Source organism: Pteropus medius, unplaced genomic scaffold (assembly GCF_902729225.1).
Source record: "Pteropus medius unplaced genomic scaffold, Ma_sr-lr_union100, whole genome shotgun sequence".
Classification (NCBI taxonomy): domain Eukaryota; kingdom Metazoa; phylum Chordata; class Mammalia; order Chiroptera; family Pteropodidae; genus Pteropus; species Pteropus medius.
The window spans coordinates 3,158,828-3,171,368 of record NW_024353517.1 but is presented as its reverse complement, the minus strand read 5'-3'; the positions used below and the strand labels follow the sequence as shown (position 1 = coordinate 3,171,368).

The 12,541-nt window shown below is 38.3% G+C and overlaps 1 protein-coding gene across 1 annotated transcript in view; it reads left to right on the top strand.

Annotated features, from left to right (window-relative positions):
- Positions 1-10,830, top strand: part of CUNH3orf70 (chromosome unknown C3orf70 homolog) — a 54,560-nt gene extending 43,730 nt beyond the window's left edge. The window contains exon 2 of the mRNA XM_039850630.1: positions 6,903-10,830. Coding sequence (XP_039706564.1) covers positions 6,903-7,459 — 557 coding nt within the window. The 3' untranslated portion in view covers positions 7,460-10,830. The remainder of the gene's footprint in view (positions 1-6,902) is intronic.
- Positions 10,831-12,541: the final 1,711 nt, after the last annotated feature.

Genomic DNA, 12,541 nt, shown 5'->3' with positions numbered 1-12,541 from the left:
TAAGAGTATTTAACATTACTCTTAATATAATGAGTGCCCTTGGGAATAAAATAAACATAATTGTGATTCACTGTATAAAATCAAAGAACTGAACTGTGGATGCAATTTCCCTTAGGCCATTCATTTTTTTTCCAGTAGATTTACCTTTCTAATTATATTTTGCTTAGGCTAATTTTAAAATTACTTTGCATTCCCTGAGAGCAGTGTACTACATGTGTCAAGGGGACACACATTTAACAGTCATAAAACTCTCTGTAAAAGCAAAAAGCTATTTCCCCCCAAAGGATCTTTTTAGAGAATCAAAATGACAACTGATCCTAAGAAAAAAAATAGAAAAATTCAACAAGGTGCATATTAGTAACTTAACCGGGCATCTGAATTATTTTTTTTCTCTCTCTCTCTCTATATATTTTCTCTTCCCTTTGTGTTCTACAACCAAAAAAATGCCTTCAATGAAATGTATCTGCTGTGTATTTACACTATGATACAACTTAGAGTTTTAGTTGAAGTTAATGGCAGAGAATGTCAGTGTAAATTAAGAGCATTATCCAAACCTTCTTAATGAAGTAATGAATATCCTCCTGAAGAACACAAGATGTCACAAGGCCTGGGTCCTAGAACTGACTCCTGTCTTAATAAATGAGCTTGAGGAAGTAATTAACTCTTCTTTTTCTTTTAACCAAAGAACTAGAATGAGAAAGTAAATCTTTTTTAGTGTGTCATAAGTCCTTGTGAAACTCCAAAGGGGAAGAACAATCAGAAAGATCATGAACCAAGACTTTAAAGGGATAATGGGAGTTACTTATTTAGTGGTTTTGATTGGTCTTTAGTTGAGAAATAGCTGTAAGTGTTGAACCACGTTTCCTGAAAAGAAACAAGATATATGAAATTTATTTTTCACTAACTGAACACAATTGATTTTTATGATCTTAGTATTGTATAATCAGTGTCATTACTAAGAAAGTGATTTCAGTTCCTTTGTAAAAGATTCCAGATAAATTAATGGGCTCATGAAGTTTATTTTAAATGTCATATTATTTTAAAAATGGATGTTAAGTACTGTGATGAGATTTAGTCTTCATTTTCCTATGAATGAGTTTTGTGAGCGATTGAATGTGTTATTAGCAAACTAAGATTCTACTTTACAGGAATATTTTGAAAACAAGCTTAAGATTGTGTAGGAGTTCTTAAGAAAAGGAACTAGGGATCCTTGGAGAAATGGCAGATTCCTGGACTGGGGCAAGAGGAAGTACAAGATAAGCCAGTAACATGGTGCCAGGAAATAAGGAAGTCTTCAAAACAGGATGGGGGCATGTTGAAAGGACATGTGTGCTAACTTGAAGGACCTCTTAAAAGCTAAATCTGGGACAATCTGAATAAAACAAATAATGATAGTAACAGGTTACAGTCCATATAATAGAATAAATTTCTATGAGTCAATGTTATATAAATAAATAATTGAATAAATAGAGGAAGAAGAAGCTGCTCTTGCTGACATAGATTTCTAATTAATAAATATAGAAGGAATGATAGAAATAGGAAATCACTGGCAAACACCAGAGTAATGATTTTTGTAGACCAAGTCCACCTATGCATGCTAAAATTAGCAGGTGAACCGTATGATGAGAAATAGGATATTTGCATAGTTTCAAAGTATCTCTTCACAAGATACTTCATAATTTCAAAGAGAAAAATACTAACTTTACAGTGGAGAAACTTAGACAAATACCACATTAAACAAGTGTTCAAACTTATCATCTGTAATGAGATGTACCAAAAGCATGTACCTCCTGATAAAATGCACTGAAAAGGGTATATTACTTCTATATTTTTTCTCATTGTTTTAAATTATATATTTTATTTTGAAAAATTATAGATCCACATGCTGTTTTTTTATTGAGGTATAATTGACATACAACATTATATTAGTTTAGTTGTACAACATAATGCTTTGATATTTGTATATTGCAAAACGATTACCATAAGTCTAGTTAACATCTGCCTCCATATATAGTTACAGATATTTTTTCCTTGCAATGAGAACTTTTAAGATTTACTCTCTTAGCAACTTTCAAATGCAACACAATATTAACTATAGTTGCCATGCCATACTTTACATCCCACAACTTATTTATTTTATAACTGGAAGTTTGTACCTTTTGACTTCCTTCACCCATTCTGTCTACCCCCACCCCACCACCCCGCCCCCCACCTCTGGCAACCACCAATCTGTTCTTTATATCTATGAGCTTGGCTCTTATAAATTCCACATATAGGTGAAATCATATAGTATCTGTCTTTCTCTGTCTGACTTATTTCACATAGCATAATGCCCTCAAGGTCCACCCATGTTGTCGCAAATGGCAGTATTTCATTCTTTTTTTTATGGCTGAATAATATTCTTTTGTGTATATATATGACATTTTCTTTATCCACTTATCCATTGATGTTACACTTAGGTTGTTTTCATATCTTGGCTATTGTAAATAATGCTGCAGTGAATGTGGGGTGCATAGATCTTTTTGAATTAATGTTTTCATTTTCTTTGGATAAATATCCAGATGTGGAATTGCTGGATCATATGGTTGTTCTATTTTTAATTTTTTGAGGAAACTCCATACTGTTTCCAGTAGTGACTACCAGTTTTTACATTCCCACCAAAAGTGCATTAAAGAAAAATAGAGATCCCATATATCCTTTACCTATTTTTCCCCCATGACAACTATAGTTGTATATCATAAGATACTGACAACGATACAGTCAAGTTACAGAACATTTCTGTCAGTACAAGGCTTCCTCATATTGCCCTTGTATAACCACACCCCTTTAAAACTGGCTTGTTTGGAGTTATAAGAATTCTTTACATATTCAAAATTGTATGAAGTTTTCCTTTCAGTCTATTAATATAGTGAATTATACTAATTAATTTTTTAATTTTAAAAATCATGGTAAAATGTACATAACATAAAATTTACCATCATAACCATTTTCAGTGTACAGTTTAGTGGTATTAATATAGTCATATTGTTGTGCAACCATCACCACCACCCATCACTACCACCCAGAAATCCTTTCATCCTGCAAAACTGAAACTCTATACCCATTAAACAGCTACTTCCCATCCCCTCTTCTCCCCCAGTCTCTGGCAAACACCATTCTTTCTGTCTAAGAATTTGACTACTCTGGCTGTCTCATATAAGTGGAATCACAGAATTTTTTTTTATTTTTATTTTTTATGACTGGCTTATTTCACTTAGAATAATGTCCTCAGAGTTCATTGATGTTGTAGTATGGATTTCCTTATGCTTTAAGGCTGACTAATATTCTATTGTATGTACACATCACATCTTGTTTATCCATTCATTATGGACACTTGGGTTGCTTCCATCTTTCAGCTCTTGTGAATAATGCTGCTATGAACATGGTATACAACTGTCTCTTTGAGACTCTGCTTTTCAGTTCTTTGGGGCATAGACCCAGAAGTGGAATTGCCAGATAATATTGTATCCGGATCCTTCTTTTACTGTACCTCTAGTTTGCTCTTCTCCAAGCCCAGACTCTGAGTATATTTTCCTTTTAGAGATTTAAGTTTTAAAAGTTCTCATGCATTTATTTTTGTAACGTTGTAAATCCTTAATTAAGAAGATCGTTTAGAGAATAGAGTATAGCAGTTATTTAATTTCCTGGCTGTGTCCAAAAATCCCTTTGTTTTAATCCTTGCTATTGCAGAAGTAGGTTAGTTCATTTTATTCTCTTAGTAAGTGCAGTAGAGTGGACATAATTGAATTTCTCTGATGACTCAGGATCTTGTGGTGGTTCAGGGCTATCACTGTGAACATCGATTCACAGCACAATGCACAGAGGACAGAGGTGATTAGAGATTGGAGCAAGGCACTACCCCCTCTGAATCTTTACAAAACTAAATGCTCGAGGAGTTTATTATTTATGTGTTTATAAACAAATCAAATAATATAGTATATAATATTTGAAAAATGTTTGCTAAACCTTGTTTCTCATCGGGCCATCTTTACTATTTTTCTTCTCTGCTTTCCTCTTTGCATCTGTGTCCCACACCACCAGGTATCGGGGCTGTGTCTCTTGCTCTGAGTAAGCACATTTAGTAGGTTAACTTATAGAAAGTTAACTTATGGAATCTGGAATACAATATTCATTTTCCTCTCCCAGCTGCATTTCTCTTTCTTTCACTACACTTCAAGGAAATAAAATGGTGCTTTTGAGGAGAAAGGATTAGAGAAAGAGAAGAACCGAGAAGCGAAAAAGCACAGAAATCAATTATGAGGAAACACAAAGGAGAGGAAGGGAAGAGGAGGTGGGGCAAGGGGTTAAGTGAGAGTAGGTGCAGTTGGTTTGAAGAGTCCCAGAGTCAAACTTTAAGAGTCTCTCTGTCTTTGGACTAAAGCCAGAACCCTCTGGATCTGAAGATCAATTGCCGGGAACCTTCTATGGCTGTGACAAGCAGGTCACTAAACCAGGGATCACTTTGGCTGGAATAAATGTAATTAGCATTCTGCAATAAGCAGTTCTCCAGTGCCTGCCATCCACAGTCTCCTGAACTCAATAACCACCAGTCCACCAGTCAAGAACAGAAAAGACCAAACCTCCGTTCCAGATGTTTTGTTCACCACTCCGTGGACAGAATGGAGTAGTTCTCCAAGTTCTCTAAGTCCCTTCTCTGTCCACTGCCTGGACATGTCTTTCTCTAATCCTGGGGCTGGTGGATTGGAGGGTCTGTCTTCTTTCCCTTCAGTTGATGAGCCCGTGTGTAATGCTTGGAAATAGAGGTCCTACTGTGCTAAACTGTTAGCTTTTACCTGATTAGAACTCTGCCTGACAAGGCGTAGTACCCATTTTTTATAGGTAACAAATGAAGATGCCTGGTATATTTTAAACATCATTTCCCAGGCAGATAGGACAGGTTCTTCACCCTTGTATTTTCATAGGGTTTACATGACACATGCTTAGGCTTGGAAGCAGACCTGGCAACCCAGAGTCCTCACAGTTTTAAATGTACCTTTTCTGTGTGTTACTCCAGAATGGAGTTGAACATATTTTTAAGGTAATTTAATTACAAAGAAATTATGGCATCTAAGCCTGCTTTTTTTGTACAGAAGACAAAAACAAGTGAAAAATATAGGCACACTTGATGTCTAATAGATTACTGATGTTGCAGTATTTGTGATTTGAAATTGCTGTTCTACTTAATTAATTTACTTAAACAATCTAAGGTAGTTTTTATTACAAATATGATTCCTATTCTAGAATTTTCAGTCTGACCAAGAAATAAACAGGAGCAGGTGCCATGCCCAGTGAGTGATTTGCCTGCAAAGAGATGCTCCTGAGGATGTCATAAGTCATTGGTTCTCAACCAGGGTGATTTTGCCCCACAGGAGGTATGTGACAATGTCTGGAGACATTTTTGATTGTCACGCCTGGGGAGGAGCCGCTACTGGCATCTAGTGGGTAGAGGTCAAGGATGCCGCTAAACATCCTATAGTGCATAGGAAGGCCCCTACAGCAAAGAATTGTCTGGTCCAAAATGCCAGTAGTGCTGAGGTTTAAAAACTGTCATAAATACAGGCAGAAGATACAGTACAGACTGATGGATAAATAACTACATTAGGAAAAACCCAAGCTGGTGCTACTGTCTCTGGGTTTTTCAGGATTTGTTTTCCTTTCATATTTCTATTTTGAAATCATTTTAGACTCACAGACTAGGTAATTCTCATCTCTGTATCTGTTTCCTTAGCACTTGGTACTTGGGAGGCTTTGCTAAACGTTAAGTGAAGTCAAAGAGAAGGAAAAAGACATACCAGGAACAGATTCATTTAGGGTTCACTTCCATGTAAACTATGTGAGAAACCCAAGGGTTCAGAGCAGAGGGGAAGGTTTGTAGATAAGCTGCTTGGTTTCCTAGAAATGGGTAGCAGGTCACCCCTGCACTTGCCTGTGCCTTTGCTTCTGCTTGGCTCATGTTGCTTGGTGCCAGTGGAGTTGGTGTCAGGAAGAACATCTCCTACTTGGGCCACTGATGAGCTTTGGTCTCGAAAGAGATCATTTCACACCCTACATCTTACTCCAGCCATTGAGGGTGGCCAGCTCAATCCTGTCGGCCAGGGGTCCCCAACCCCCAGGCCACGGACCAGTACCAGTCTGGTACTGGGCCACACAGCAGGAGGTGAGCAGCAAGCGAAGGAGGGAGGCATCATCTGTATTTGCAGCCACCTCCAACTCTAGCATCACCGCCTCAGCTCCACCTCAGATCATCAGGCATTAGATTCTCATAGGAGCAGCGGTCCCAGGTGCCGGAAAGGTTAGGGACCGCTGCTATAGGCCATTACCTATTAAATACGTGTGTATACGTATTGTGATTAAAACACAGAAGCTTAAAAATTCAAAGTTTTCTGTAATCCTGATAATAAATTGGCATGTATTCCTCCAGTTCCTGAATGTGTATATTATCATATAATTATTAAAAATAATGAAATTATAATTTATCATATACTATTTTACAACTTGTATTTTTACTATACTATATCATGGATGTTCTTTATCTAGAATGAGGGGGTAAATCATTTAAAGTTGTCTATAAAATAAGGATTATAGTATCCAACCACCTACTTCAGAGGCATTAGACTCAAATATAAATTAAGATTTGTAAAGTGTATTGAGATTCTTAGATGAAAATACCATGAAATTATGTACCATGCTGTTTTTAATTGATTATAACAATGTGGAATGATTCTGTGACTAGTTTCTTTCGAAATGTCATTGAAATATTTTTAACAACATTCTAAGGCCTCAGAAAGCAACCATTATGGCTGCGTTACTGTAGTTTGTGTAATGCTCTCAGATCTCGAACACCTTTGTTGTGTTCCCCACAGGCAAATACGTGTATCAGCCTATGACCCCCGTGGAACAGCTTCCGAGCACGGAGATTCCTGCGAAGCCTCAGGAACCCACAAATACCATTCAGATCTCAGTCTCACTCACCGAACACTTTCTGAAATTTGCATCTGTCTTCCAGCCTCCCCTCCCACCTGATTCACCAAGGTACTGTGTGATCTCAGACCTCTTTATTGACAACTATCAGGTTAAATGTATCAATGGGAAGATGTGTTATGTGCAGAAGCAGCCGGCACCGCATTCTCACAAAATGAGCCCTGAGGAGGTCTCTGCACACGATGCCTTAATTTCAAAAGAGAGTAATACACCAAAAATAGATCACTGCTCTTCTCCCTCAAGTTCTGAGGACTCTGGGATCAATGCAATTGGGGCTCACTACGTGGAATCCTGTGATGAGGACACAGAAGAAGGAGCAGAACTGAGTTCAGAGGAAGATTACAGTCCAGAGAGCAGCTGGGAACCGGACGACTGCACCCTTCTCTCCCCATCGCAGTCTGATCTGGAGGTGATCGAAACAATAGAAACCACCGTGTGAGCTTCCGGGCAGGAAGACACATCCTCTGATCCACACTGAGCTTTCTTGTACTTTCATCTGATGGATCCTTTTTCCAGTGCAGTTGGTATTTTCTACCTGTCTCTGATAACCATAGCAGTTCAGTGGTCTGCTGATTAGCTTCACCCTTGAATTAGTCTTATAACTAAGATTTTTTTTCTTATAAACGGTTTTCTTTTGTATCTTGACTTACTTTCTATGTAGCATCTGGTGTCATTAATTGTGACCCAGCCTTAATTTCACAGGGAACTTTGCAAGTGATGAAGCGATGATCACAGAGTGTCATGCATCAGGTTGAGGAGCTGCCCAGAGTGAAGGAGACTGCATTTTCTAAATAGTCAGTTCTTCACAGAACAACTCTTGGCGTTACTTTTGGAGTACTGACAGGCACCCTTACTGCCCTGCTGGCCCCATATGGGAATCAGCTTACGTGAGGGGAACAAAGTGTGCACTGGTAGATGCCATTCTGTCCCTTTTACCTGCTCCCCACCATCTGCATGGGGCTCGGCCAGTGTTGCCTGGGTTACTTCTAGGAGGGTACCGGAGGCCAGCTCGGCTCCTCGTAGTGACCAGTGTCTGCGCAACCTTCCATGCCCTGGGGTGGAGCCAGACCTTCATTTAAGAGGAGGCGACATCTTCAATTTCATGCTCAGTCTGGCTTTAGCTGAGCACCTACACTCTGCAGAGTGCTCTGGGGATATAGAATGAATAAGACCTGACTCCCCATGAAGCGGGACCCACTGTCCAACATGGGAGATACCATATGCAGGTCACAGTGCCCAGAATACTCTGGGAACCCAGGAGAAGGAGAGATGTACCTGGCTTATAGCTGGGGAATGCGTTGTAGCATTTGGGTGGGTTCCCCAACATTTCCCTGCTTTTCTTAATTGTTCTTCAAATCTGGGGAAAACTTTTAGGAAGTTATGTATTATATAAGTATTATATTTAGGAGGCGGCCACATCTGACATCTTAAGGGAAAAACAATAATAGTTGTAGTTAGCATGGAAATGCTAAGAGCAGTCCTTTAGGGATTAGGAATGAATCTAATAGGTTTGGTTAATTCTGCTTCATTTGGTTGTATGAAGCATTAGAATGGTTTAGGCGAGAAATGGGTTAGAATTCAGTATAATGCATGGGTTTTTTATGCACATGCAAATGCAGTCGAAATAGTTCGCTGCTAAGTCAGGAGAATATATTTTGTGTAATATTCATTTGCTTTACTACAGTAATACTCGTAGTCTGTTGTACATGGTCTCTTTCCTCACACAAGCAGATAAGTGAATAATTCTTATTTTGCTCTCTTCAGAATTCTACTCCTGATCTCCATTTACACCAGGTGTTCTTGTGCGAGTCGGTTATCTGCCAGTTCTCCAGATCTACTCTTCGTGAGGCAGAGTTAAGAATCCAGGAAATTTAAATATGGCCTAATGAAACTAGAACTATCAAAGTTGGAGATAGAGAACTATTTCGTGTATTTTAACTGTCCGTGAGTGTGCTCCTGTGGCATCATCTTGTGCTCTGTCATCATTCTGGCACGTCGCTCCTTAGTTTGTATTTTAAGAAATGAGAAGAGGCCTGTTGTGTTCTTCCCTGAAGCCTCCATAGGCTTCCTTCACAAATCACTCTAGGCCGAAGCTGCTCTTCTAGGTGTATGTGCAGTTTGAGTGATTGGCTGGACACTTTGTTAGGTTTAGGTGCCCAAAACATCCACAGGGTTTAGAAAGCAGAGTATACATATTCCTTTGAGAACAATGTTGGGTAAAACTTTCTACACTAGATGAAAATGCAGCATGAAGTTTTCACTTATTGAAATGTAAGGACTCAGCAAGTCAAACCAATAAGGTGGGGAGAGGAACTCCAGGAACAGCAGGGCACAGAAGAGGGCGGGTCGGGCGGGAGTGCAGAAAGGGGCTTCCCCATCTTCCTGGCCTGCCCAGGCCAGGGGGCTAGGGACAGACATGTGATGAGCTCTGCCTGAGGCTCTCGGTGCCTCTTGTGATTGAGTGGCCAGCCGAAGGGGAGCTTGGGAGCCAGAAGCCATGCAGTCAGCCATCACCTATCTAGGTTGATGACAGTGGCACTGTGGCCCTGCGTACACCCATCCCCGTGGGTGAGCTCACTGAATCCCCTGGTAGGCATACGGAGGGTCTTTTTTCTCTACATCATTCCTATCAGTTCTCTACTCCGGGCCCTAATGGATAGGCGCATTCCTATCCATTAGAGTAATCGGAGACCACCACCAGGTCACAGGACCACGTTTCTGAAGCTGGCTGTGTCAGGGTTGGGCCCATTATCAATAATATCTATGACTTTTGCCTAGGTTCCTGTTTTTTAAACTTGCGAACTGCCATTCAGATTAGCCACAATTTTAATGGAATTTTTGGATTTAATAATGATTGATAACACTTTAAATATTTGCACAAGCTCTTTATAATGAAAAACTCACTAAGCTTCACTTACTATGATCTATTTTGTAGAACTGGAGATGTTCCATTGGATTCTAAATATCAGATGCTCCTGGATCTCAAAATAACCTTTTCTAAACAAGCACAAGCAAGAATTTCTTTTGTCCTAGTACTGTTAATATTAAATTCTCTAGAAAATCATGTACGATTGAACCAGAATTGTTTCTTTACGCTTGCATTCCAAAAACAACTGATAAGGATATAAAAATGTGTAGTTTCAACTTAAATTCTAGGCCTGTTCTATATATAAAAGAATTTCTCTGTAATCCTGATACTATATTGCTCACTTGTATAAACATATTTATAGGCACTTTAGAAAATGTTTAGACTGCAATGTGTATTATAGACACTGGACACAGTCGTGTTAAGTAGCCTTTTGGTTAATACTTGTACATTGAGAGATATGAAAGCTTTAAACTTGGACCAGCTGGCGTGCTCACCTGAACAAAGGGTTGGGCTACGTGGATGGAGAAAACTGCTTTCTTGGGCTTTTGTAGAAACTTGGCACCATTCCTACTTTTTGAAAGTTGTAAAAGCTATTAGGTAGAAGATACAAAATAAGCGCTGTGAGGAATTCAGCTTTCTTATCTAACTAAGATTTATTTCAGAATTTTTAAGTTTCATATATGCTCAAAACTTTTCCGAGAAATGATACAGCAATTGAAGTGTTTTGTCATTATAACTAGTTGGTACATTAACAAATAAGGCTTTCCAATCAACTCTAGATATTTTTTTACCTCGTGATTTTCAAGATTCGAAAAGAGAATTTGAGGAAAAACCCTGAAGACAAACAGTTGCTTTCCTGAAAAGGAAAAACTTGTAGTTTAAGGAAAAACTTGTAGTATTTTGTAATACTATACAAAATAAAATAAAATAGACCACCCAAACCAGAGCCAAACCATGGAAGTGTTGCCCTGAAGTACTTTTTGGATTCAGTCTAGGATTTGATTGTCTTGTGGGTGGTGGTTTTATTTCTTACCCTCTACTTCCTGGCCTGATTGAAGCATCACAGTTCTTTCTGAACCTATCGGAATAGACTCCTTTTATGCACTTTTCTCTCTGGGTAGTAGGATGCAACCAGATAATTTAGAAAGGTGTGAACATATCCAGATACATTTGACGATATAAATACTACTAAAGAAAAAAGCGTAAGTTAAAATAATATTTATACAGTCAGTTCTTGATTTTTCCGTCGTTTGCAACATTTCATTGCAACAGTTTGGCTTTTTACATGAGGAAAACAAAATTTTAACAGTTTTCTTTCCTACACCCCTCTCCAGAGGAGATATGAACCAGAATTAAGGAAGTCAGTTGTATTTCAGGCTTTTTAGAAAGTAGTATGTGATTGTGTCTTTTCTCACTGAGGAGAAGGGGAGAAGGAAATGGGAGTTCTGCTAACTTCATCAGTACTGTCAGTATTTTCTCACATCCAAATAAGTGCAAAGACACTTCTCAAAATTAATTTTGGAATTATTTACCTTTTCAAAATTTTATGCTCCCTTTCAATATTATGGATGATTGAGAGTTGACTGTATTAGGAAAGGGCCATGTTTCTATTCGTGCTTTGAGTTCTTATCTGTTAAGATCGAAGCAGTGCTCTCTCAATAGTCCGAACAAGTCTGAAAGCAAATCATCACTAGACGTTTTAATATTGAGCTTCCATATCATTGTGTTCATATACACTTTTTTAAGGCTGTTTATACCTTGCAGTATTCACTTACTGTGCTATTTTTTAAACCTCTATTTTAAAGTTTTAAGCACAACGTCGACCATTCTGTAATTTCCTACAATTATATTGTTTTCCTACTGACAGCTCAACTTTCCTTTATGTATAATACTTTAGGAAAATACTACCTTGTAAAATAAATGTGATTTTTTTTCTTTTGTACCAACACAAATTTGATGTTTTGGATTTTGGAATATTCTCTTCTTGCAGTCCCCCCTTTTGAGAGGTTCTGTCTGATTTAAGTAACAATACAGTGTGAGCTAAACAAAACAAAACCAACATTGTAAAAATGTGAAACATTTATACTGAGTGCTCACCTTGTACCAGGAAATAAGCAGTTTACATCTTTATTTAAACTTTACAGAAACTTTATGAAGTACAGGTAAGTGTTATACATAACATACACTAATGGTCATCACTCATAATAACTCTTAGACCCCTTTGTAATAAGAACTTTTTCATTGGGTACATTAGGTTTATACAAATAAAACTTACATTCCCCCACAAACAGTATTTCACACAAAGCCACAAGCTTTGTATTCAGTTCATAAATGCCATGTAAGACAGTTCTACCCACAAGTAGGTCCTTGGGGGAGCGGCCACTTGGTCACCGAGGTTCATGGTCCAGACCTCAGCCTGGTAAATCCAGGAGATCAATTTTACTTTCAGCACACCCAGAAAAGAACAGCTTCTGGAGTTGACTTTTTTTTGAGTAACCTCATTGGACACTGCTAAATAAATTATTAGTAACAATGATAGCATTGTTAGTATTATTAATAACCAGAGCTCAACAACTACCTTACTGCTTTCTATGAGTAGTAATCATCACAGCAACCCTCTGAGGGAGATTTCAGCATCCCCACCTCACAAGC